The 27624-nt window shown below is 39.0% G+C and overlaps 1 protein-coding gene across 3 annotated transcripts; it reads left to right on the forward strand.

Moving 5' to 3' along the window:
- Positions 1-42: 42 nt before the first annotated feature.
- RCOR3 (REST corepressor 3) lies at positions 43-27624 on the forward strand. 3 transcript variants are annotated; one of them, XM_074161809.1, is made up of 12 exons: positions 43-304; positions 925-981; positions 6825-6902; positions 8476-8528; positions 10267-10428; positions 10784-10908; positions 12449-12545; positions 15271-15489; positions 17157-17234; positions 18025-18082; positions 23477-23718; positions 24148-27624. In XM_074161809.1, exons 1-12 carry the CDS (start codon positions 163-165, stop codon positions 24490-24492), a joined length of 1656 nt encoding a protein of 551 aa, XP_074017910.1. In that variant the 5' UTR covers positions 43-162; the 3' UTR covers positions 24493-27624. The 3 variants fall into 3 exon arrangements, with proteins under 3 accessions (XP_074017910.1, XP_074017919.1, XP_074017928.1); XM_074161818.1 differs by having other exon boundaries at positions 12449-12527; XM_074161827.1 differs by lacking the exon at positions 23477-23718 and having other exon boundaries at positions 12449-12527; positions 24148-26007.

Consider the following 27624-nt stretch of genomic DNA (forward strand, 5'->3'; position numbering starts at 1 on the left):
AGGCGGGGGGGGCGGTGTGAGGGGGGAGGAGGTGCCGGCGCCGCGGCGGCCCGAGGGGGGGGCGGGGAGGGGGCAACATGGCGGCTCCGTATTAACTTCCCCCCCTCGGCAGCCCGCGCTGCCGCCGCTCTCCCCCGCTCCCCCCCCACCCCAAGCCCTGACATGCCGGGCATGATGGAGAAGGGAGCGGAGCTCTTGGGGGGCAAGAGCCGGGCAGCCCCCAACGGCACCAAGAGCAGCAGCCCCTCCAACGGGCACTACTCGGAGCCGGAGAGCGGCGGCGGTGACAGTGGCGACGAGCACGGTGCGAGCCTGGGGCCGGCCCCGGGCCGCCCCGCCAGCGGGGGGAGGGAGGGTGGCGGCGGCGGCAGCGGGAGGGGCGGCGAGCCGAGCCCAGCTGCCTCCCCCTTCCCCGCACCGCTGCCGGGGCGGCCGCCGCCGTTACTCCGCCGCCGCTGCCGCCGCCGCGTCTGTACTGCGGCGGGCCAGGCCGCGTGTGAGGAGGAGGAGGAGGAGGAGGAGGGGGAGGGAGGGGGGGAGGAGGGAGAAAGGGGGGAGTTCGCGGGAGCGCGCTGCGCGGCCCCGCGGCTGCCGGGCGGCCCCGCGGTGCTTAACGATGGGGAGTGTCTCCCGGGAGCCGCCGCCGCCGCCGTCCCCATTGTTCCGCTGAAATAAACTCCCCCCCCCCTCCTCCCCGGCGGCCGGCGGGGGCTTAATCCGCGGCGGCGGGCGGGGTGGCGGGAGGGGGGAGGTGGCTTATTCCGCACGGCGGCGGCGGGGGCTCCCGGGCGGCGCGTCCGCCAGCCCGCCCGCCACACGGCGGTAGCCTGGGACGGCGCCCGGCGTCTGGCCGGTCGGGGACACCCAAGCCGTTAATTTCTCTTCCTTCCCCCCACCCCCTTCCCTCCCCTCTTTGCGTTGCAGATGTAGGAATGAGGGTCGGAGCGGAATACCAGGCGCGCATTCCTGACTTCGAGCCCGGTAAATCGCTTTTCGGCTGTAAAACCTGACATCTTGCCGCCGCCGTTCCCGCGGCGGGAGGGATGGATGGGTTCGGGGCCGGGGTGGGCTCGGGTCGGCGCTCCCCCGGCGGCGGCGCCGGGGCTCCTATTTATTTTGCTTTCTAGCCTTTGTGTTGGCGATCCGGTGGCGGCGGCGGGAGGCTGGCAGGGGCAGCGTCTGCTCCCCGTGCGCCCGCGGGTGGTGGTGGGGGGGGCATCGCGGGGGGAAATTTTCACTTAATTATCAGCCGTGTTATTATGTGTGTCCGACGGAAGGCGGTGGAGCAGAAAAAGGTTGGATGCTTTTTTTTTTTTTTTTTTTTTTTTTTTATTTTAACCTCCTTAAGCCGTAACGCATATGATATATTAACAAGGTGATTTAAAAATACTTGGCGAGGGGTGATGGAGGGGTCCTCGGGCGCGGGGTGGGCAGTGATGCGCCCATCCGGAAGCTGGGCAGACCTGGCTGCGGGCTGGAGGCGCCGGCTGGAAGATGCGCTCGGTGGGAAAACTCCTGCCCCTGGTTTTGTGTGCGGTTGTAGCCTCGCTAACCCCGCTGTTGCAGGCTGAGCTGCTCTCCTCCGCCTTCCTCACCCCCCTACTCCCCCCCATCAGCCCCGCCCCGAGGAATACTGGGTACGCTCGCATAGCCTGGTACTGGGTTTTAGCAAGTTAATTGCTAGAATGGTATCTTGCATTACTACCCTCAGCAGTGAGACCGTGGGAGCGTTTATCAGTTTTGCTGTAGTGCTCAGATGAAGCCTATCTACTTTCCTGTTCTCCAAACAGGCTCCATTGGTGTCAGATGATTTCCTACCGGAAGAGGATTGGGCCAGAGCTGCTCATATAGTGCCTCCTAAAGCTGGAGCAAGCCCCTCTTGATGGGCGCAAGTCCCCACAGGCCAAAGAAAAGGCCGGGGGAAAGAAAGGGGGAGGGTGGGATTAAATGGATGCATGATCTTGGCATAAGGGAATGCCTTTCCCCTAGAAAGGAGCGTGTAGTCTAGGGCTCTTTGTTAATAAGACTAACCGCTTACACCCTTTATTTTTACATTGCCTACATAAAAATCAACATAAATAAAAATGATCGTTTCTAACCTGCAGCCTGGGCTTGTTTTTCCTACAGGCCACTTAAATTAGAAAAAAAAAAAAAACAACATAGTGTTTGTTTTTCTTTTAATTAAAAGAACTCTTCACCTCTTTTAGGACAACTGAGGTTCTGTGGTTTCAATTTTGTAAACTATATATGCAATAGTATCATTGCATTTGTAACCACAGAACTAATTTTATCCTTTCTCATAACCAGGCTTTTTCAAGCTCCTAAATGTTCCTGGGAGATGGAATTCAACCTATGTTCCTTTCCCCAATAACTGGGATTAATATATGCTCCTTTACTTTATCAATTTCCTTAATGATGGAAGTCTTCCTTTAATAAGTCTTGTGTAAAAGGCATAATGTATAGTATTGTTCTTCTCAGTGTGTCTATTTTGATTTTTAGATCAAGAAGACAGTAACTTTTTTTGGAACACCTAAGTCTTATAAAATTTAAATTTAAAAAAAAAAAGCGGGGATCCATACAATGTAAAAATACAATACGTACCATGTTAGCAGATTGGTTATCTGAGGAGATTTCAGCAAGATCTTATGCTTTCATCTGTGTTGGGTTTTTTTTTCCGATGACTCTTGAGGCATCATTTCTTAGAGATGGAAGTAATGCTGGACAGAAAGTTGTGCTCTTACCATAGCTACACTTAGGTGGCTTATTTTTTGTATCAAATGATGTAACAGACACTCCATCATACTTCTAGTTTTGCATATATGGACATAGGCACTATCTAATTTACTAACTTTAATGCTGTTTCTTCTTGGAATTGTTTTAATGCCCTTTTTTTTGAGGGTTTTCCAGATACATTAGAATGTGGGTTTATTTATAATACTTTTAGTGCTGTTATTTTTAACCCCCTTAAAATAAATAGGTGGGAGAAGGGAATCAATGATGGATTAAACTAGACAAAAGTCTAAGATACAAAGTCAGCCCTCTGGTACACACACAGAAAGAATACTAAAATGAGTAGAATAAATAGTAATCCTTTGGCCTCACTTAGCCTGTGTTTAAAAATATTTGTAAGCAATGCTCTACCTTGATACACTGAGGAACAAAATATTCATGATTAAAATTGTGTCAGTAGTACACTTTTTTTTTTTTAACCTGTTTATAAAGTAAGAAGTTGCTTAAAGAAAAAGTGAATCAACTGTTTTTCAGTGTCTCTTGGAAGAAGTGGATTGTGGATATAAGCAACCATTAGGAGTTAATTTAGACATATTCTTTCTTATCCCTTCCCCCACCATCCCTTTTTTACAAGCAAGCCTTCAGCTAAAGCTGTAAGGGAAACAATGTTTTGAGTTGTTACTAGATCTTGCTACAATGAGACAAATTTTCATACTGAAAAAAAAATGGTTTTAATAAAATAAAAATCCCAGATCTCCTTACCTAATTTACTGAGTTAATAAACCATCTCCTGCACTCCAGATTTTTGTCTCCTCCTGCTGGTTTTCCTACAGTACTTTATATTGTTAAGGTGAAATTGTTTCTGCTTGTACTTTCTGACCCATCTATAGATGTAGCAGGATGTTAAAAAAGCTAATATTATGTTGTGGGCTGTTCGCATTTTTGTGGAAAGGGTAGTGGAGAATGCCATCACTGAAGATGCACCACATTGTTGTCATCCACCCATGAGCTGATTGCTAGAGAAGTTTTATTCTACTCAGATTTGGACTTCTCAAAGGCTTTAGTATGAATTTTGCATACTCATTGGTGAAATACTGATTTCCCAGTTACACTCTTCTCAGGGAGTTGGGGGGCTGTCAAGAAGAATGTTTTATACCTTTTAAGGTCAGTTATAAGGGAGTACGCAGAAATGGTATCCATAACTTTTCTCCCTCTAATCTTCCTATATGAAAACAGGCTTTCTTAAATTGAAATTATTAAATGGTGAGGTGAAGTATGTAAAACTTTCCATTTATTCCATGCCATCTGTCCTCCCGTTCCCTTAATTTTTAAGATTTCCAATACTTTATTCTAGAAATGTATTTCTTCCTCTTGTTAGTTTCTGTTCCTATTCTCAAAGCTTAGTCTTAAGTGGATGATGGTACTTTGTATGCTGGAAAATGATATACTTTTAAATTGCTATGCTGTCCCATGATGCCCCATACAGACCTAGTGGTCTTGTATGCCTCCAGATTTTTATTTTATTCTCAGTACACCTTCATCTGTGTCTACCTAACTTCTAACGCTAAGCTGGAATTTAGAAAGCCTCCGTTTGCTCCTCCAGTTTCTCTGTTCTGGAAGCAGTGGAGAGTGCCTGTGGGGTCGTCTTCAGCCAGCCCTGTTTTCTGAGTTGTATTGGCAGAGGAGTACAGAAACCCCTTCCTAAGTAGCTTGTGTGTGGGGTTTGGACAGGGAGAGACTTGTTATATTTGAGATGCAGCTCAGTCTTTCTTTTCCTTACAACTCTACTCTTCTAACATGCTTTGGTTAACTTGTTGCCTCATATTTCCAGCCGCTGTCCATTATAAGAATGGATCTTGCAGATAAAGATCATGTTGCCCTTGAGATACAGCACAGCCCTTGTGTGTGTGGGAGGGGGGGAGTGCTGCTCACTTGAATACTTGGGGCACAAAGGACAAGAAGCAGATCTCATGAAGGTAGATCATGGTCCTGCATATGGAGATAGAGGGATCCCTGTACTCTAGCTATGGACATCTTGTGTTGAGGACAGGATGCCTTCCTTGAAGCACAGTCCTACCTGTATGCATCCCATACTTTTTCATCTTTGCTTTCCTTTTGGCAGTGTGAAGGTGCCACCTGAAAGGAAACACTTGTCTGATTCCTGCTGGAGAAACAGCACTGCTTCAAAAAGGGGTGTTCTGGTGGGAGCTGCTTGTTAGTCATGGGAGGGTCACCGTATACATGATCTCCTGCAGGCACAAATGACAGGACCCTGAAACTAAGTTTTTTCACTTTAGTACTTGAATATTCAGTACCTGATAATGTCTGTCATATCCACTTGTCTGCAGGTGTCTGGTATCTTTTTTGGAAGGAAAAACTGAGGATATACTCATGTTAAGTTTAGACTTTTCTTGCTCACAGCCTGAAAATCTGATGCATTGTCTAGTGGTCCTGTTTTCTGCTCACTCTTAGAGTGGAGCACAGGGTGGCGATCATTTGCTTGTGATAAAAACTGAGTGGACAAGAAAAGTATTGTGCCTGTAACGTGTCTGCATTACTCTTCGAGAAATAGTGTGTTCCTAATGACTAAAAATGGCATGCTTTTTTTTTTTTTGTTCTAAAGTAGAATATTATATGAAAGAATTTGTTCTTGTATAGCAAAACCCTTTCAGAGTTTAGCACTGCTTATGCCTTGAAACCGGTGCTTTATGAATGTGTGTACATTTTTAACTTGTTACAGAGTTTATGGTGCATTTAGATTATCTGTCTTACATGTCTCATTTTGGAAGATGCACAAGTTCTCACAAGTTTTTTTAGCTTTTCTAATTAACTGGTTCTCAAGCTCACAGTCATAATGGATCTAAAGATTGCAAAGATGATAGCAAATACAATACACTGCCAAGCTAAAGAGGGAAAAGCAACAAAACATAGTTCATAATTAGAAAGTGCTAAGTTGTTCTCTTTTTCCAAAGCATTGATTTGTTTTGTTCCCTTCAACAAGATGTAGAACCTGAATATAAAGTGTCACAGCTTAAAATGGTGTGGAAAGCTATTTGTTTCACTGAATAAAAAAAAATAAATCTGTCATTCTCCAAGAAGGATGCAAGGAAAGTTCCTCTGAGGGTGATTCTTCAAGGAATTCATACTGACACAAGTGTAAATGCTTCAATTGTTGAGCAATGTCTTAGCAAGATAAACTGTTGTAAACAAATAGATTACAGGAGGCTTTATATACATTTGTAAAATAATTCATGAAAAGTAACTATTAGTTAATGCTTTTCCAGTATTGGGGAAATTTCTTTTCTTTTATGGTGTGTTTTCAAAAATCAAAGACTCTGTCATTTAGTGCTTTGTACAAAGTTGCATCAGTATTGGAAAAATTGCTCTATCCTCCTGATAGTTTAGGTAACTTGGACTCCTTCCCTTGCTACATTGAGGTGGAGGTGAAGCACAAACACACACACAGAAAAAATACACCAAACCCCAACCCCGGCGAAACCAACAACAACAAAAGACTTTTTCTACAGCTACACAATTTGGTTGGCTATGAATATCATAGTTACATGGCTATGAACAGCAAAACTAGAGAGGGTTGAACAGAATTTTCTGGCATAGTTGTTAGTATAGTTCCTTTATGAAGGGATCAGGAATGGTGACTGTATTCTACCCCTATCTCATTTTTTTGGTTGTTGTTGTTTTTTTAAGGAAGCCTAACTTCACACAGTTGATCCTGATACTGCTATGATAATGATAAATGTTAGAGTACTAGTAGACAATCGTAAATTCTGGAGGAATGTTCCAACACAAGTATCTCTGAATTTTGCATCTGTGCCAACTTTAGCAATGCGCTTTAATGCTCCAGTTGTGGTAACGAGGATCCTGTCTAGTACCCAGTTATGATTGAACCTCATGAGAGTAGTGTTCAAATGTAGCCATTTGATGTATTAAAGAAATAATATGCAATTAATGATTTATTTTTTCCCCTCCCCTTAGTAGCTGGGCTGGACTTCTTAATATGTTTGACTTACTGTCCCATGAATAGTTGTTCTCTAGATCATATTTATAAATACTGAGACTGACTTGTTTTCTTACAGGTGCCACAAAATATACTGATAAAGATAATGGAGGGATGCTTGTATGGTCTCCATATCATAATATTCCAGATGCCAAGTGTAAGTCCTTTCCTGCCTAGGAATTTGGATGCTTAAGTATAATTAAATAATTGTTTCTGTCGTGCCTGTTTGCTCTTTATTTTACATACAGTGGTAGTAAATTAAATGCAAAGCTTCTCTTTATTTTTTCTTATTTAGAGAACTCTGGGGAAAGGAAAGATAACCTTCTCTTATTTTATAGTTAAGTCTTTGTTTCAAATCACACTGCCTGTGTTGTATCATCATCAGTGTCTGAAAGTTTCAGCTATTAATAAAATAATAAAACATCTAAACATGAGGAACTTGCTGCTGTAAATTTCTAAAAGCCAGGAGTTGCAGTGGATAAACTCAGAAAAGATGTGTTGAGGCCCAGCTCAAGGGGAAATTATTATTGCTGTCTTATCATGAAAAAAAATGAGCATTTTTTCCCTTCAGAAGTGACCTAAAATACAGGAGTCGTGACTAAATGTGATCAATTATCTGTTTAATCTAGTTTAGACCTGCTTTCTATGCTAGATTTTCACATATGTAATATAGGGGAGTAAACTTTGAGGTTGCATTCATGAGAACCTGGTCCTCGGGACCATTTCTACCTGTTACCAGTAGTTAGGGTTTTGTGTCCCTCTACATTTGAGAGAACGTACCTTCTGCTACTGCAAAACAGTTAGAAATAAATTCCTCTACAACTATGATTATTAAACACTTTCTTCATTCCTTTGGAGTACAATTAACTCTTTGCTGCAGTAGTTCATGGCAAGGACATCTTTGGTCCATTTGAATAATGAGGATATAATTATTTCCTTTTCTCAATCATGCTTCCTTTCAACTATATGTAATTACTACTTAATTGTGAACTGTAGGAGGTGAATGAAAATAGTTTGCTTCTTTAAAAATAAAAGTATCCACTGAATATCAAAACTAGCAGGACTTAATTGCAAGATGATAGAAAGTGTTCAACTCAAAGCTGGCTCTCGTGTGGCCAAATATGATTTTAAAAAATGTTATTGGTGAATTTGATGACCTAATTATTGAATTTTCATATTCTCTATTGAAAACTGACTTCATGCCATGGTTAAAGTTGATGTTGGTCAGTGAAAACTATATTAATAGAAAGGACATGCATAATCATTGACCTCTTACATTAATTTTTAACATGTTTGGGAACATGAATGGTAGAAGTAGTTCAATTAAAAGTAACCCAGGTGTCTGGACACCCCCCACCCCCCCAGTGTGTCTGTCTTCTTAGAAGTGGGTTCCAAGAAGACAGCCTTGACTGAACAGCTAGTCTCTGATTTAAATAAATAAATTATGAGCCTCTGTGGCTTTGTTGTAGTAAAAATGTGAAGTAAAGCATCTTTTTCACTGAGAATTAGCTTGTGTAAAAAGTTTATAAAATGAAATGTTGGATGAAAGATGATGGGCTTCTTTGTTATTAATAAAACTATGAATATATTTAATGTTTTGGGAGACCTGGGCCTGTGCAGTGTAGTAAAGCATGGGAAGACTGTTTTCCCATGTTAGATGGCTAATTCTGTGTCACCTTATAGCAGAACTAAAAGTACTAAAGAATAATTCTGACATTGCTTTGTTACAGTGGATGAATATATAGCAATAGCAAAGGAAAAACATGGATACAATGTGGAACAGGTAAGTGCTATGAAATGAGAGTCCTCATGTAAAGGATTTTATATATATATATATGTAATAGTATAACAACTTTTTTTTTTTTTTTCCCCCACCCCCTTGGTTACCATTAATTAACGCTGTTTCTCTTCAGGCACGGCAGCAAACACTGCAGTTAAATTGGATCTGCATACAGTTGTGGTCTGGATTCTCTGCAAAAGATTGAGCTCTTTGTTTTCATGACATGCTCAGCTTGTAATGTGCACTTTTGAAAGGTTTGGTATGTTTCTTGATACACTGGGCATGTCATGCAATTGCGTGTGTGTATTTAGCTAAAGAATTTCTTAGGAAGGCAGCTCACATTGAATGTTTAATATTAGCATTCAGATATGGTACAATTTTGAACCATTAATTGCAATAGGGACAGCACTGGCAAGGTTTCTTGCATATTTAAAAAAAAAAAGAAGAGACAAACCAACTTTAAAGTGAGTGTTTTTTCAGAGGCAGGAGAACAGAATCAAATTCTAGTTTGCCAGTAACAAAGAAGTTCACTTTTTTTAAATAACCTTTAGTCACCATCCTGTAAAAAACACAGGATAAAACTTTGCTGCTCTGCACTTAGTTCTATTGCAATTAACCAATTTATGTAAAAGTGAGATTATCTATTACCAAAAAAAAATATTTGGTGTACAAGTGGAAACAAGTTGTATGATCAAGTTTTGGAGGATGGAAGCTCATAACAGCAAAGACTTGCTAGTCAGCTGCTTTGTAAAAAAGAGGCTACCGACGTTACAATGTCCAGAAAACCTACAGTTTGGTGATGTTTCTTTATGTCTTGGCTTATTTTAGGGGAGAGAGGGAAATGAGGGATCTCAAAATAAGTCTTCAAAAAAGACTAATTTCCAAAACAACTTCTGGTACGAAACATTTGTAGCCCATCCACAGTGGAATAAAACTATCTTTGCAAGAGGTGCTTGTCACTTGCCACTTTAACAAGAAAGGAGGTTTGCTATGAACAGGTTATTAGAAGATGTGAAATCAGGGGTTTGGAGAGCTGATGAACAACTGGTGATCATGTCTGCACTGTGTGGTTGAAACCGAGTGGATTACATTTCCCAATTCCCATGCCAGACTTGGCACCAAATCTGTCATTGATTCTCTGGCAGAAAGTCTAATCAGCATAAAATTCTTAAAGAGTATCAAGAAATAAAACTATGTAAGAAAGTATATTAAATTTCCATTCCTTGTTAGGTGCACATGACGTGGAAGTAGCTGTGCATTATTTGTGGATTGAAGAGTTGTAGAAAGACCACTCTCACTTTGAATTTTCAGACTTGCATTTTGGATGATCCTCTGGCTGATGAAAAGTATTTTTGTTTTCTTTCTTGAGTGGTCCGGTGATAAAGGCCTGAAGACCTATAAGGAACTGTGTATGTGGTACATGCTTGTAAAGGAAGAAAGCAGGTCGATTTGAGTCCATCAGCCTAGTTCCTGCTACTTCAGAATTACTGCTGCCATGCCAACCTTAAATTGTCTAGCTTTCTTACCTTTAAGAAAGTAGAGATGTGCTCACTCTTCATATCATCTCCAAATAAAATTTTGTAACCTATAGTATATAGCAAATAAAATTGTAAATACATTTTGAGAAGGGGTTCTGATAATCAATTTTTATTTTAAATAAATAAATTGCCTTTTTTTACTTACTTGTCTCAACATTTTAGAAAGTTGACTAAATCCAAAAAGGGACTATTTCTTTTCAAAGGCTCTCGGCATGTTGTTCTGGCATAAGCATAATATTGAGAAGTCCCTTGCGGATCTCCCTAACTTCACTCCTTTCCCTGATGAATGGACAGTTGAAGATAAAGTCCTATTTGAACAAGCTTTTAGCTTCCATGGAAAGAGCTTTCACAGGATCCAGCAAATGGTAAAGTAATATTTTAATCAAAATCATTAAACAGTTCAGACGCACTAAGAACAAAGGGGCTGTTGGGCTAAATTACATGTTGATTTCTGTGTAAAAGCTTCAGGAACAACCTTGAATATAAGATTTAAGTTAATTTCATTGTGTCTCTTAGACCTGTAGCTTTTTCAGTCTAATAAAAAAAGCCTCTCCTTCCTCTCCTCCCTTTTAAAAAATGTATGTAAAATACATCACTCCTTTCCATCTCATCCATGTATTTAAAATACTTGAGTAAAGGTGGTTGTAAATAGAGCAGAATTATAATCTTGGGGGGAATTTTAATTTTAAAAAGTATTAATATGTTAATGAATTCTTCTAGCTTCCAGACAAAACTATTGCAAGCCTTGTAAAATATTATTATTCTTGGAAAAAAACTCGCTCTAGAACAAGTTTGATGGATCGGCAGGCTCGAAAACTAGCTAATAGAAATAATCAAGGTGACAGGTAAGTTTTATATTCTTAAGTAGCTAACCAGGGACTGAAGTCTTTCTATTAGAGGTGTCGGAATAATTTCCAGCCATTGTTTCAGCATCAAACATATTTTTAGGCAAACCTAGCATTTGTGGTGATGTTTCTGCTTTTAGCAAGGGGTTTGGTACCTGTGCTTGAGAACTATATCACTCCAGTCAGTGTGAGTTCTAATAACATACTTAAGTGCTTTAATGAATAACTGTAAAAACGAGTGTTTAAAAAAAATGAAGTCTGGAAATGTAGTTTAGAAATAATGCTTTAACTAGAATGGAACTAAAACTGAAAGATCATCCACAATAAAGAGCTGTAGCAATTAGAATGCCCAAGTACAGTTTTATAACAAAACTTTATATAAAAATCTTATTTTAAGAGACTTGGAACCGCTATCAGTCAAAGAGAATTAAAGCTCAAAATAGTTTTAAATTGTCTTGGATAGAAGGGAATGACATTTTCCCTAGTTACTGAATTTCACGGAACTGAATTTCACTGAATTTTTTAGAGTTGAAAGGGACCATAGAGATCATCTAGTCCAACTCCCCTGCTGAAGCAGGATTGCCTAGAGAATGTTACTATGAAATTAAAATTGTATTGCACTTAGTATACTTGAGTATTAACTTGCACTTTTAAAAAAGTGAATTAGTATGTTGAATGTATAAGTAAATAATCATATTTGTATTGGAAAGTATGATTTTACGTCTATGGAAAAAATGCCTAACTAGGGCAAAAGGGTCTATTTATATATTATTGAAAAGAACTCCTGAAATCAAAAATTCATAGGCTTACGTAGTGTCCCTATAGCTGAAAAATTACAGAAGAAAATCAGTTTGCTTCTAATACAGCATTTTGGGAGGGTTTTTTTTTTAATACCTAGAAATTTTTGTGGTGTTTTTACGTTCATTTATTCAGAAGTTATATTGTGTGAACGACTCAGTTGGACTTGACTAAACTAACTGTTAACCTTTCAACCTTTTCTCTTTGATTTAATTCAGCAGATTTCATTTCACTCCCCACCCCTTTCCTCCCCCAAACTACTAGATCTTGAGCACTTTGGTGCAAAAGCAGTCCTGTGGTTTCCCGTCTAATATTGTCCAGTTTTGCTCCCTGCAGACTTCAGTTAGGGTTTATTCATGCACCTCGTGCAGTAGTTTGAAAATGGATCTATTCAAACTGATGTGACAAATGAAAGGTTATTTCTAGGCTTGGTATAGTTGACCATGTAAGTGTTCATACTGGCACAAGTGGTTGAATTGAAGAAAGGTGACACCGAATTTTTTGGCATCAGTACCAATGCTGCTTAAAGTCATTTTTAAACTACAGTTTAGGATTGCTTGTTTATAATAATTATTGGAATTCAATAAAGGAAATGTGTTTGTAACAGCTTTCTTTTGAAAACTACAAATAACTTTGAGATGCCATGTACCTAGAGTAGATAATTCTGTCTCACCCTGATACATATTTATGTTTGGGGTTAAAAAACAGATAAAATGACCAACTTCTTATAATCTGTCCTCAGTGATGATGACGTAGAAGAAGCTCATCCAATGGATGGAAATGATAGTGATTATGATCCAAAAAAAGAAGCCAAAAAGGAGGTAACAGATAGCTTAATGGTGAATGTCAGTTTGTTTGTTTTTCTGTGAATGTGTTACTGTGAAGAATATGACTTGTAGTAAAGAGGTTTAGCTTGCAGCCTGCTGAAATCACAGGGGGTTTAGGTGATCTTGACAACTTCTGATTAAAACAAAATTTAATTGTACATTTTTGCTGTTCTGTGGACATAAATGCATCTCTTCACTATCCTTCTTACCTTCACTATCTTCTGAGAGATCTTCAAGTTTTATAAGAGATGTATGCTGTCACTGCCTGGCAAAACAACATTCCCCCTGCCTCTGTCTTGTTAATATGATTAGAGTTCTACTTGTTGTGAATCACTGGAATCGAAATGTTTTCTTTGCATTTTAAAATTAAATGACATTTTTCCAAGAATAACTTTTTTTGTTCTTTCAAAGCCACAGTGAGGTTATGCATTTCAACTAATATATGGCTTTACTGAGATGTTTTCTACTAATAAGTGTAGCAAAAAACATTTTTGTCTCCTCTAATGAGCACTTACTGTTAGCTTTACAGATAAGTGCTGTGTTTGGAGTATGTTCACGTTTTGGGGTTTTTTGGGGGTTCTTTTGGTCAACATAAAGTTATTTATGAACAAGACTAGAAAAACACAGTTAAGTTTGTAAATGTTTGATTATTTCCTTGGTCAGCTTAATGCATTTTTGGTTTTCATAAAATGGGACAGTTCATGCTTCTTGAGAACATGAGAGGAGAGGTAGTGCAAAACCTCAACATTCCTGTGAAGTGGTATCTACGACTATTAATAAAACTTTGCAGTTCTAATAAAAATTATGTTGAGTTAGAGACTGATAAGCTGAGAATGGAATCTAAACTTTGCAGTGACCTTCAATGTATTGCTTTACCTAACTGTCTTGGGGCGGGGGGAGGACAATTACAATTACCCTTTTCTGTAAAAAAAAGTTTGAGATTTTAATTTTTTTTTAACATGCCAGGATATGTTTTTTAGAACTTGAAATGGCACACGGTCTAATAATGAACTTTTAAAATTTATTCTGCTGTTGTAACAATGTCCTTGCACTCTGCTGATTTGAGTTGCTGCCTAAGCCACTTCTAAATAAGAGCTATTTTGTTCAATTTACTTTCCTTGGTTATTGTTTGAATCACTACATGCAGTCCAGAATGAAAGTAGTATGTTCATAGACTTCTAGGAACAGGACAAATAGGTTTTCGTTTTCTGATGAGCTATTTGTATTTACGTAAGATAATTTTGTCATCTAATATTTCTGGTAGGATTTGCATACTTTCATGTCCTAAACAAAATATAAACCCAGGAGGCTGCTTGAATCCACAGAGTAATGGAAACTTTCTGTTACCAGAGAAAACTAAAATAAGCCAAACACTCTAGCTTGGCCAGACAAAAGCTTGAGAGACTATTTTCGCTTTACATCCAGATTGAACAGTTAGGAACTGCAATTTCATACTGAAAGAGCAATGCAGAACCAAAAAAACAAATGGTACTAATGGGCCAGAAGTAAACTTAACCTTAGAATTTTTAGGTGTCAAAGATGTGGGGCTCTATATCAGCTTTCCAAGGAAGAGCTAATATCTTAAGTGCTTGTAAGATGGCCTCTATGAAATCTGTGGACTGGATTAAGATGATACGTTAGCTGGGAAGAGGATGTGGCAGAAGGTCAAGCATAGCGGAGCAAAATGCTGTTTGCTGATCTGTACTAATGCTTCAGAACATAATAATAATGGCTGCTGCAATTTGTTTTCTCTTCACTGTGATCGGATGGCCACCTCCTCTTAACCTGCATGGATGCCAGCAGGGAGGAGCAGTAGGGAGCTGCTTGAAGTAGCAAAAACCCTGAATCCTGTCTCTGTTCTGGCACTAAGCGTTTGGAATTGGAAAATGCTTGTAGGGAAAGTAATTTTTGCTTCTCTACTCCTGGTCTGTAGGAAACCTTCCTGGTTGCTCTATGGGAGTCGCATACATGCAGACTAGCTGTACTGCAGCAATGCCTGTTGAAGACAAAGCTGAAATGTTTAGGTGCCCAAACATACCAAAACAGCAGCTACAAAGACTTAATCACCTCGTTGCTACCCCTTTTCACTTCAAAAAAGCAAACAACAAAGGCTTAAGTTTACTAACTTACATGGGTTTTTATAATGACTGCGAAAGTACATCCATCCTCTCTCTTCTAAATCTCAGATCCCCTCCCAAAGCAAATAGTGCTATCGCTTTCCATAGAGCACTTGCAGCAGGGAGAAGGGTCATCCTGCTTTCTTGCCTGCCTTTACTGACTTTATCTCATTCTTTTCCCTTGATCTTCACCTGAGCTCTTCATACCTGACCAGAAATAAATGTATAAATTCACTGAGTACTTGATTTAAACATGTAATATATATATATTCTTTACATATTCTTTACCTTCTGCATACATAAGGGGTTCTTGATTTTTGGCCTTTCACACAGTATTCAGACTGGAATTTCTGTACTATTTATTGTATTTTGAGCCATGTCAAAAAAAATTTTGAAAACTGACCTCTGTAAGACTGATGCAGGCTTATCCGATAAATGACTGGTGTGCTCCATCAGTTCATCTGCAAGACTTAGTTCAGATACTACATGCAGAGGAGGATGTTAGTTTAGGTTTTCTTTGTCATAAATATGACATTACAACACTGTGATACTTTATTCTTGAATAAAGTTGTATACAAGATACTGTTATTCTTTAATGATTTGTTTCTTGTAAATTAAAGGGCAATAATGAGCAGCCTGTTCAGACCAGCAAAATAGGTCTGGGTAGAAGAGAATATCAGAGCTTGCAGCACCGCCACCACTCTCAGCGTTCCAAATGCCGTCCGCCAAAAGGCATGTACCTGACCCAGGAAGATGTGATAGCTGTTTCCTGTAGTCCCAATGCAGCCAACACAATTCTTAGACAGCTGGATATGGAACTAATCTCATTAAAGCGACAGGTACCATGGGTTATTGGTCTTGTTTTGTTTTCATCTCAGATTGTTCTGATTGTAATGATTTTGAAGAGTATCTGTGAAGATTCTGAAACTTCTTTAATGTGAGTCTTCCTAATTTTGTTCCACAGTTATCACCAGAAATGCTGGACACTGTCTGACTAGCTTTTCATTGGTTTTGTTTTTTAAGTTCATCCGCTCTTGTAGATAACATGAAACAAGTTAACTTCCTTTAAAAAAAAAAAAAGGGGGGGGGGGTGGAGGCAAGAGGGGGGAGTATGGCATGAAAGCAATGTTACAGATTTGGGGGCAGGAAAAAGCTGAAGTCACATTTGATTTTATTTTTTTTTAACTTTGTTAAATTTCTGCGACAAGTGAGAATAAGACCAATGAAGCAGAGGAAGTTACATTTGTTATGCTTAAAATTGTAACTGTTTTTCTGGATGACCTTCCCCACATACTATGAAAGTATAGATGGGGGGGAAATCGCGGGCCTTGTTATTTCTCTGTTTGAATTGATGAGCTTTCTACTTCTTATTAAATTTAGAGAAGATTTGTAGTCTTCACCTTTAAGAGGACAGTTGCCTGCGTCTTTTGCATGAAGAAATTAACTTTTGGCACTTAAAGTTGAAACACAGGATCTGTTCAGCTTCTAAGGGTACAGCAGTATGTGCATGCTTGCTTTCTAGGATCCATGGGGCTACAAAGTCAAGGCTTATCTCCAGGAATTTCTGCCTCCTTATAGACCACTAAGAGCTGCCATGTTGCAAAATGATGGAGTGAATGAAGGGTTTCATGGAGTTTTTGCTCCCTTGTATTCTTTTACAGGAGAAATATGCTTCTTTCTGTCACAGCAGGACTCTGGGGCTAAATAGCATAGGTGGGTTTCACTCTTTAGCCTAAGTGTAGGTGAGTTACAGCCTTGAGGTTGTGTTTCTCTTTTTTTCTTGCAGTTATCTCAGAGATGCAGCCTTTGGAATCTCCCACTGAGTTGTCTGCTTTTGTGTCCAAACTTAAGAACACTTGTAATAGCTGTGCACCATAGTATGCAAAACTATTTTCTTACCTATGTTACCTTATGTGCATCGCTGTCAGGTTTAAATGGTTAATAGATATGTATATGTATGATTTCGAAGCTCTCTGCTATTTATTTATTTTATTTAAATATTTTAAATCTTTTCAAGAATCACCCTTAAAGGAAATCATGGTGATCTAAGGTCAATAAAAAACAGTCTGTCAGAAGGAACCGACTGGAAACATCTCATAAACCTTTTTTTTTTTTTTAAGTGTTTTTTTGGAAGAGAAGTTAATGTATACAGTACATCTTCCTTAGATTTCTAAGAATGAAGTTTGTGTCTAGAATATTCTGCATTCTTCTTCAAGAACATATGCATCATTATCAAAACTTGCTTGTTATGTCCTACTTTTAATATTCCTGCAGACAAACTGTTCTTTTGAAAGACTGGCTTAAATATTTTTTTCTCCATAGTAAACTGCTGTGTTTTTTAATATTATTTTTTAAGAAAAAAACAGTTAAAAATAGTGAAGCCTTAAACCATAATATTTCTCTTTCTAACTTAGGAGGTACACTTGTGGCAATCCTAGTGAAGATATATGTGTAAAGTGACCAACTTTCTTTGTGGAGCTGATTAACTTTGTTGTTTTTGACCAAGGTTCAAAATGCTAAGCAAGTAAACAGTGCACTTAAACAGAAAATGGAAGGCGGGATTGAAGAATTCAAACCTCCTGAGGTAAATCAGAATAAATATTAGAACTTGTGGCCTTGCACTTACATTAGCGGGAAGCTACAGAAATGTGTTTTGCTGCAGTATAGTGTTTGCATTTCAACAGCAACTTAAACAGGATCCATTGAATTACATGCAGGGGTGAGTCTGGCTGCTTTACAGGAAATTAGTGGTAGGCTTTTTCATGGCAACTGGCTGAATAAAGAAGCAGAAAAAAAGTGAAATGTCATGTCTGTTCATGACAATAGGGAGCTGAAATCAAGCCCTGATATATGGTCTTTTTTTCTGATTAAAAGTAGATAATGTAGATCGTTAGCAGTAAATTCTATGTTCTGTGTGAAATCATGACTATATATACATTTAGGCATCTGAAGTGAATGATTTTTTTTACTCCTGAAGTCCTCTTTTTGCTTGTTTTAAAGGCTTGGATATGAAACATAACATGAATGCAAAACAGTCCGGACACCAAGTCCTAATACTTTAGATAAATATAAATATAAATTCAGATTCTGTCTGCATAAAGATCATTAGCTTGTGCGTAAGTTATGATAGAGCTGATATTAAGAACTGCAATAAAACAGAGGAAAAACTGTTGGTGTAGTTCTAAGCTCAAATCCTTAAATGCTACTTCCTCTTCATGAAAGCAATCTTAAACTATAAATTTATGGCTTATAAGCAAGATTTTTTTACCTATGTTACAAAATGTAGTGCAAGGAAAACACATTCTGATGCTCAGATATTTTGCAGCTGTTGAAACATTTTAATGATCTTTGTGCCATTCTTCTAATTTTAATAGTCTAATCAGAAAATCAATGCCCGTTGGACCACAGAAGAGCAGCTTCTTGCAGTACAAGGTATGTTAATAGTAGTAGTGACTTGAAATCTGATGCAAAGGATTTGAAGAAGTACTCAGGCTTATATTTGTATTTACCTCTAATGAAAAGCTAAATTTTATCTGGTGCTATGAGAAAGCCACTGGGAAAGCAGCAAAATAGTGAGAATATTTAGGGCATTCATTCAAGCAACATGACACTGGTCTTTCAGTTACCCATATTAAATCATGAAATCTGGGTTTAACAACTGTAGTAGTACCAAAAAGTCCCTTCAATCATCATCTAAATCACCTTACATGAATTTCTCTGAAGTGGAAGACTGAAGTAATAGTTGAAGTAATAAAATTTGAAGCAAAAACTTATTAAGACATCTTTCCATTTTATTAAAGTAGGGAAAAGCAGAAGTAAAATTGCTTTACAGTTACTTTACTTTTCTCTGTTCATGAGGGAATAAAAGAGCAGATATCTACCCAGTGCAGGCCTTTTAAGAGCTTGAATCGGGATACGGATACTTGACTAACAGTCTTATTGGAGAAAAAACGTTATCTAGTAGGCTATTGATAGAGCTAATTTGAATTTGTTTCATTTATACGAAGGAAAATTGACTCTTGTCTTGCTTTAACATGCACTGCCTAATCAAGGAACATGCAAGGGAAATATCTGGAGAGCCTAACACTGTCTTGAAGACACTCACTTCTGCGGAGCATCTTTTTTTAAGATAATATAATCACCTCAGTTATACACATCTGCTTTATTTATCTGTATTCTTCACCTTTAAAATGAAAGATTGAATTTTATTATAAAACCTTCAGTTGGATCAGGATAAAAGCGTGAAGTTGTCAGATGTGCCATACCTGGTAGTTATTAGCCAAATGACTGAACGTAAAGTTAGGTTTATTTTAAAGTGTGAATGGAAATACTGAAGAGCATGGTGTGTCTGAAGTCATGCCTCTCAATTTATATGCCTCAGACTGGGATTTGCATCTTCAAACCATTTTCTGTCCTAAGTTCATCCTCTCAGTATTGCTAACAAGCTCACTTTTTTTATTTTGTTCCCAAATGCAACTGAAAGAGATGCCTGTCTTTAATATGATAGTCTAGTAAGTAGATTGCTTGCTGGAGAAGAGGGAAAAATCCAGGTTCATTGTGCCTGCCTTAGCATGAAAGGATTCAAACCGTCTTGCATTTTCATAGTTTAGTTATCGGAGCGCTCACTAAGTATCAGTTTGGGAAATAATAAGAATGCATTTAGCTTTTGTTAAACTATGGCACTATGTGACCGACAAGGTAAATAATAAATCTGGAGCATGGCAAAAGAGAATGAGGATTGGTGATGACTCCCTGGAGAGGAGTTCTATTCTTCTGGTCTCTTCTCTAGAGAATATATTGTGTTTTATAAAGGTAGTCAGCCTCACTACTTAAGGGTGGGTTGAGAAATCAGGTCTTCTGGAAGAAACCTGTTTTCATTGGATTTACATGTGCTTCTTACATGAATTGGTTTTGGATTTTGGTTTTTTTTTTTTCCCTTTCCCACTGGATAAAATGGAGGTGAGAGAGAACCTTGATGCAAGGAACAAAGTATTATTACGCCTCCCTTGCCTACTACGCAGTAATAGAGTCGCACTCCTGAAATGAGAGTGCTGTAGGTATTAACCTCCTGTCCCTCAGCCTAAGGACCCTGATCTCTTGCTTCAAAATAATTGCTTGAGCTAGTAGGCTTATGCATGAAGGAGCCACAGTCTTTTGCCCTCGCCCTAGGAGCCATGGTTGCTGTACTAAAACCTACCGTAATGCGTGTTAGGCTTGAACTTGGAAGTTGACTTGAGCATGGGGACACTTAGTTTGTACATTTAAAGTAGATTTATTTCATCAAATGTATTGATACATTTTGGCATGTGCTTTTAATAATTTTACAGAAGTCGTAAGCATTAAGCAGGTAGGTGACACTTCTGTGATTTGTTCACTTGAATTCAGACGTTAAATCCAACCATGGAAATAATGAAAATAATCTGCAGTAAAATAATGTAATTTTGAAACATGAAAAAACTTGTCTTGGGAGATTGGCAGTAACTAAAGAGGAGGTAATTAAGGTGGGAAGTAAGTTAAGGTGGGAAAAACGCACCTTAAAATAGCGCTGAGTGTGTAATCTTAAAAGCAGCGTGGCTGCCTGCAATGGGGTTGTGTACTCAGATTTACAGCCTCTGAGCTGATCTTTTGCAGTATAATTTATCAGGTTACTATTCAACTTTGAATAGTTATTGAATGTAATGGGCCAGTTCATCACTTGTGGTGTTCTTAAGTTACAAACTTTATTTATGTATAGAAACGTATGAGCACCATCACCTTTCCAAACTAAGATCTCAGCCATATGAAAATTGCAATAGCAAAAATGTTTTAAGACTTGTTCAAAACAACAAAATTTGAATTGAAAAGCAGTGTGTGACTTTGTCCCAACTGTTTTCCACTGCAATGGTATCAACCAGGATCTAACTCCGCGTAAGGTAGTTGCCAGGAGCAGTGTAATCCCATCACAGTGAAACTGCAGCTCTCGTAACCCAGAAGTTGCCGTTAACTATTTCTGTGGTCCTGTTACTATATTGCTTTGGACCCAAGCTAATGTTTTGTGTCCCTCTCAGTGTTTGCTGTGTTGCACAACATTTAGCAGCATAGATGGCATCAAACTTGGATTTGTGGGTTTCTCTGAGTTAGACAGTCAAGATGAAACACCACAATAGTGAGCACGCACGTGTTCAAGTGCAGCTTTGCAGCTGGGCAAAGTTTTGAAGAGCCTGAAGGATTCCCACGATCAGGGCTATTTTCAAATGAGGTGGGAAAAAGATATTCATGTATGTGAAGTGAGGCTATGCAGTCATCTTGTTTGAGCTTCACTTTCAGCAGCCTAATAAAATTATTCATATTGAATAACAGATTAAACACTTCAGAAATAATTTGGGTGGTGTTTAGCACAGAATTTGTATAAGGATGTATAAGTAGCGTGCACCAGCTTGAAAAGGGATGATGGGTTGGCCTCAGCTCTTATAGATATGCCAGCACCTTATGCTTAAAACTTTCATAAACATGTATTGAATGTCCTCTGTTTCTGGTGCACCTTAAAAGGATTTTACTACATCATTGTGTAGAAGTCACCATAGTGATACTAGAGCAGTACATTCTGAAAATAATCCAAAATGAGTAGTGCTGTTGGTAGCTAAACTAAGGACACTTTATCTTCTTTAGATATTTCTTATAACTGGGCTCTGAGTGAAGGCAAGGTACGCTGTTTTCAAGCTGTTTGCTTGGAAATATGCTTTAACACCTTATTTTTGACAACTTTAGTTGAAGTTAGCCAACAAGCTCAGTCGTTTTGTAGATTAAGGGGGAGGAAGAAGTATAGACAGCATAATAACAGAAAAGGCTGAAGTCACTTAAAGTCTGAATTAGGTTTCAAACAAAAATGTGCTTTGTTCTGCTGGGCACTTTGTTCACTTGATTAATTGTACAGGATGTTAGATATATTCCAGTGGACATGTAATGATCATTGTAAATTAGTAAGGGTGCTAATGGTAGGGCAATCAAAGAATTATTAAGATGCTGGAGGGAGTGCTCTGTGGGCACACATGGCTTTTAAGGAGTATAGCTGATACCTTGTACAACTGATAAAGCGCAGAGCCAAATCCCTGTCTCTGCTTTGCCTAGATACTGCCCTCCCACGTGGCGCTGATAGGTCCCTTTGTTTTCTTTCCAAGGTTCTTGCAGTCAGGATGGTTGGATTCTTTTGTATGCCTCAGAAAAGATGTTAAATAATGTAGCTGGGCTCTTGACAGTTGAAACATCAGCTTCGGCTACAGGAATAGTTACTATCCTGGAGTTGAACTTTTCTCTTAAATTGCAGTGAGTGTACATTACCACATCAGAAGTGCCTATCAATGAAGAAAGTAGAAAAGAGCAGAACAAGCTGAAGGTCATACTCTTCACAATTAAGTTGAAAAGGAACATAGCTTTCAGATTTGAAACAACTCTCACTTTCTGAATCCTTTGCTTCACTTTCTGAAGTGAGGCATTAAATCAGGCATACATTTCTTCAGTAATGAGACAGCCTGTCCTCTAAGCACTGTAATATGTTCCAAATGAGTTTAGTTATCAGGAGCTTCACAGAAGAAGTCAAATTGTAATTCACTCATGCATAGCTGAGAGCAAAAAATGAGTCTTCTGTTTGCTCAGTCTGGAATAAAACTCTGTTTTATTTCTTTTAGTCTCCAAACTTTTGGGCACTTGTGATTAAAAATCTGCTTTGTGGAGCTAAAAGCTGTGTTCCAGGATGCTGGATGGAAAGTTTGAGGTTTTTTTTCTTAAGTAGGAGAGAGGAGGAACTAGACACATACCCTAAATACAACTGAGAGAAGATCAATAAACTTTAGGTTATAATTCTAATTTTAGGTTAAAAGCTATGGAGTGTTGTAGTCAAGGGGGGGTGGAGGGAGGGGGTTGTGTTATATGCAAATGTAGTTTTAGAACTTTAAAAAGTACATGTTGGGATTTTCTTGTGAAGTGCGTGTAAACAAGTGTGACCTACTGATGTCAATATGAAAATGAATGATGCAAAGATCTTCTGTCATGCTGCTTCTGGCTGGATGATTTGATCCTGGAGGTTTGTGCTGGGCTGTCTTGTAAACAGACACCAATTCCCCAAGGTGGTTTTCCCAAAACCTCAGGTTGTTCTACCCTGAACAGTTCAAATGGTGAATGAAAGCTTTAAAAGACTTTGTCAGGTGAATGCTTGCCAGTTGCTCTTCGTAGCCTCAGTAGAGCATGTCACAAGAGGAGGAATGAGCAGTATATCGTGACTTACGGAACTGTGCTCCCCCCTGTTCTGCCCTGTGTTTGGTCCTGTAGCTGCTGCCCTCCACCACTCCTGCTGCACAGGTCATGGGCAAAGAAATACCTGTGTGCAGCTGGCATGGAGGGAACCTATAGAAGCTGTCAGTGTTTGTCACTTGACTTTTCCACTGTTATATACCCTGTTTACAACCATACACACATGCTCGGTCACACTCCCTCTCCCGTCTTGAACTTGTCTTGGGCTTCTGCCCTTACTGCAAGCACACTGAAGGATTTACTTTATTTGTCAGAGGCCAGATCTCTGTGGTTTTAAGTTGGGAGGCTTGGTGAGTAAGCCAGGATCTTTAAGAAGAGCGGGTAATGACCTTTTAATAAAATTCTTGATTTGTATGTTGATAGCTGTGCAATTTAAAATTATTTTGTTTTAATGGAAATCGAGGTCTTCTCCTAATTGAGAAGTCCTCCTAATTAGCAAGTCCTTGGTTTGCAGGTCCCATAGGTTCTCTCTATAAATACATCACACGTAGCTGTGTCTGACTGATTCTTCACAGCTATGTTATTTACTTTGCCTTCCAGGTGTCCGAAAATACGGTAAAGATTTTCAAGCTATTGCAGATGTAATTGGCAACAAGACTGTTGGCCAAGTGAAGAACTTCTTTGTAAACTACAGGCGTCGGTTTAACTTAGAGGAGGTATTGCAGGAATGGGAAGCGGAACAAGGAACCCTGGCTTCTAATGGTGATGCTTCTGCTTTAGGGGAGGACACAAAAAATACTTCTAATGTGCCATCAGGAAAGAGCACTGATGAAGAAGATGAGGTGTGTTTTGTGTACCAGAAATAAGTAAGCATGGGTTGAGGAACAGCATTTTATTTAGTGATATAATGTAAGGTTAACTGGTGTGGAGTGGCAAACCGCATTCTAAAGAATGATGATGAGCTTGCATAGAACTTCAGCCAATGTCGTTAACCAGCTGGGAGCAGGACTGCACCTTTCATAGTGACGATCACGTTACTGTTTTATTGTTAAAATACAGTTCTTGTTCTAGAAGAAGACTCTTGCTTCGTAAATATTTTTAGTTCTGCTGTCTATAATGTTTTGGTTGGTGATTTCTTTTCAGTAACTTCTCAGTTTTTTGGTTTTATTTTTTAAATGCTGTTTCCTGTGTAGTGGACAGTGGCAGCCCAACTGCACGGCGTTCCGGCTGGGACGGCTGTTCACGCGGTCTTGTCTTTGTCCTTTGTGCAGGCACAAAGCACTCCGGCCACTCAGTGTTTAGGCCCTTCACCTCCAGCACAGGCATCTGCTCCAGCACCTACCACTCCCATGGCAACTTTAAACCAGCCGCCCCCGTTACTGCGTCCAGCGCTTCCTGCTGCTCCTGCTCTCCACCGGCAGCCTCCGCCGCTCCAACAGCAGGCGCGATTTATTCAGCCAAGGCCGACTCTAAATCAGCCTCCCCCACCGCTCATCCGCCCAGCTAATTCCATGCCTCCTCGTCTAAACCCAAGGCCAGTGTTAACCACGGTTAGCGGCCAGCAGCCACCCTCGCTTATCGGAATTCAGACAGAATCTCAGTCCACTCTGCACTGAAGAAATAAAGCAGAATTATGCTAACTCCTACATTTGAAAAATAGTACCAATGTACTTTTTTTTTTTTTTCCAAATAATGAAGGGGAGAAAAAGAGCAAGCCTTCACAGGCGTCAGACCAGTTTTACAGAGGAGCAAGCTAATAACTAGAAACAGAACCACGTGAAAGACCATCTGTATAAAAATATTTTTATGTCGAAGACTTGTACAGCAGAACAATGCCTACAATACAGCCCTCCTCTATAAGAATGACTGTTGAAGGAAGCTAACTTCTTAAATGAATAAATGTTCAACACACCAAGATTTTGTTTAACTGATTTTTACTCTATTTATTTTATTACTGTTCTTTGTAGTCAAGCATCTAACTACAGGAAAGTAGTCTGGCAAATCCTAGGAATAGATAATATTGTAGGAGATTTAAATGTAGCGTTGAGTTTTTTTGTGTGTGGATTTATTTTTTGTTTTTTACTTTTTAGTGCAAAAAAATAATGGCCTTAGGTTCAGAATTTTTGGCCCTGTTTAGATAACAGTAGAAGCATTTCATGCACTTGTAAAATGTAGGTGTTTCTTCTCTTCATGTTTTTTCCCAGAACACATTTTTTTGTTTAAAAAGGTACTGTCTTATTAAATACTCCTCTGAAAGAGTATTCTGAAGACTCAGTGAGCTATTGTACCAAACTTACTAGATCTCACGCGTGTTCTACTCACAGAAGTTACCTGAAAACAGGAGTCCAGTTTCCTGCTGCAATATTTCTTGTGGGCTGCGGTGGAGAGAGAAGCAGCGATTTCCACCACCCAGGGGGATGACAGGAGAGGAACCATATAGCGAGAACCATTAATTTAATTTGTTATTCCACTAATTCTTCTAATTTAAGTACAGTAGAATTTCATTCCTCTGAGAACGGCTGTCTAGAGTTCATGTATGTGTTAGATCATTGATATCTTGCCTAAGAATTCACAAGGGAAGTATAGAGGCTGATGGTGGTAGTAGAACATTGTGGCAGTAGAGTTACCTGCTGCCAGCCCAGTCTTAGAGTTAAATGATTGTCTCTGATTTCTGCTATTTCTGGCAGAGTTGATTACCTGAGCTGAGGCTGTTGTGAGTTTTTTTTGTTTTGGTTTGGTTTATTGACTAAGTAAAATTGCATTTGGGTATTAATTATTGCTTCCAAGTTTTAGGAGAGAGAAAGGTTCTCTTTCCACTGCATTCTTGTCTGAAACCTTGATTTATGCCCAGCAGTGTTTTAGGGGTGGGTGTGGTTTTTCCATTTGTGTGTTTTTTTGTTTGTTTTTTTTTTTTAAATATAGATGCCTCTACGCCCCAAGTAAACCAGGCTGCAAATTTGAGTAGCACTGTTTGATTGTGCTGTGTGATTGAATCAAGCTATTGAACAATACTGCATTCTTGACTATGTAACAACATTCATGTTGACTGCCATACTATTTAGAAAATTATTTTTGCGTATAGCTGAAATGGTGTTTGAAAATCCTTTTAAATCCATTCTGTTATTAACTAGATTTACCCTTGACTAAAATGAGACTTTATTTGAAAATGGAATGTGCTCTTCCTAGGCTTTTTCACAGATAAATTGGATGGTCTAACAGTCAGTTTAGCAGCTGGCGAAGATTTTTTTTTTTTTTTTTTTTTTTTTTTATGTGCAAAGGGAAGTTTTTACAGCATCAAGTCCTACTTCGTTTGTAAATTTAGTATTAAAGTTTGATAGCTGTGGCCTGAATTGCAGTTAAGGCTTTGACCTTCATTTAAAAATATTTTCAGATCAAGCTTGAGAGATTTCTCTTTCCAGGCGGCTTTCCCTGGTGTGCTGAGGTCTCGTACAAAAGGTCCTTCTTACAGATTTTCTTTTGCATCAAAGCAGATGTTTAGCCACTACGTGAGCATCAGATGACCTCTTGTCTAAGAAAAAGCAGCATTGTAAAATGAGCACCGAGGAATTCATGGTCACTGAAACTTGTGTTCTGGGAGTCATAAGTGTCCCCCCACCAGCTACACACAAATCTGGCTGCTCTCCAGAATTTAAAACCGATACAAAACCGATCTAGTACATTCTGACATCCTAAATATCACAGTGTAATTGTTAACAGTGATAAGATACATCTTCAGGATTTCTTTTCTTTTTTCTTTTTTTTTTTCTTTTAGCATTGAATCTCCCAGGTGTGTGTATTGATTGTACCTTTGCTAATTTTTGTCTTGTCTCTTGTCGATAGACTTCAGTATGCAGAATGTTGGGTGTTGCAGTACAGTTGGCCGCCACCAACTGCTATAAAACTGTTCAGTACATTGTAATTCCGTTTAATCTTGTTTAAGTATTCTATAACTGGGCAAAGGTGCTGTATTTGAAGGGGGGAGGGAGGGTCAGAGATAGGTAGTATTTCTTAATTTACATACACTGTAGCACACAGTAGGGAACTCCTAGCATTTGTAGTACTAAATAAGTATGTACATAGCAAAATGTCTTTATTGTGTGCTTTGCAGAATATGTGCATACAGTTTGCACGTCCTGTTTTGGGGGGTAGGGTTTGTTTTAAGCAGTGTTTGCCTGGAGAGTGATATGCTTGCTGCTTAATCAAAGGATTAAAGTTTCAAAGAAATCTGTGTCTTCTATTTTTATGTACCTTGTAATGGTCTAATATGTTAGGGCCCTTATACTGTGATTCTCTTCTAAATTCATTTATATTTTTTTAAGAATTAGAAATAAAATTATACAATGGTGTTGATTTCAGTGGGGAATTTCTTTTGCCATGTCTAGTCTCCTGTTTTGTAATGTAGTAATGAACTCTGACTTCAAGGTTGGCTTAATTTTGTCACTTTAAAAAAAATGTAAAATGTTTGCACACTAAAGTTCGCCAGAGAACGTGTATCCTACATTGTTCAAAGCTAATGTAACTCTACAGCTTTTTGTACAGTTTATTTTAGTTAATAAAGCAAAACGGTACTAAAAAATGACAGATTTTACAAATGCAAGGCATAGTCTGAACAACATGTCTTCTAGGAACAACACTTGGAAAATATGGATGTACAAGAACTATCAAATTTAAATGTTGCACTTTAAATCAGAATGGGTATGAAGTTAAGCAGGTATTTCTGCATTAATAAAACAATCACTAAACATTGC

The sequence above is a fragment of the Numenius arquata genome, chromosome 2, assembly GCF_964106895.1.
Source record: "Numenius arquata chromosome 2, bNumArq3.hap1.1, whole genome shotgun sequence".
Taxonomy (NCBI): Eukaryota; Metazoa; Chordata; class Aves; order Charadriiformes; family Scolopacidae; genus Numenius; species Numenius arquata.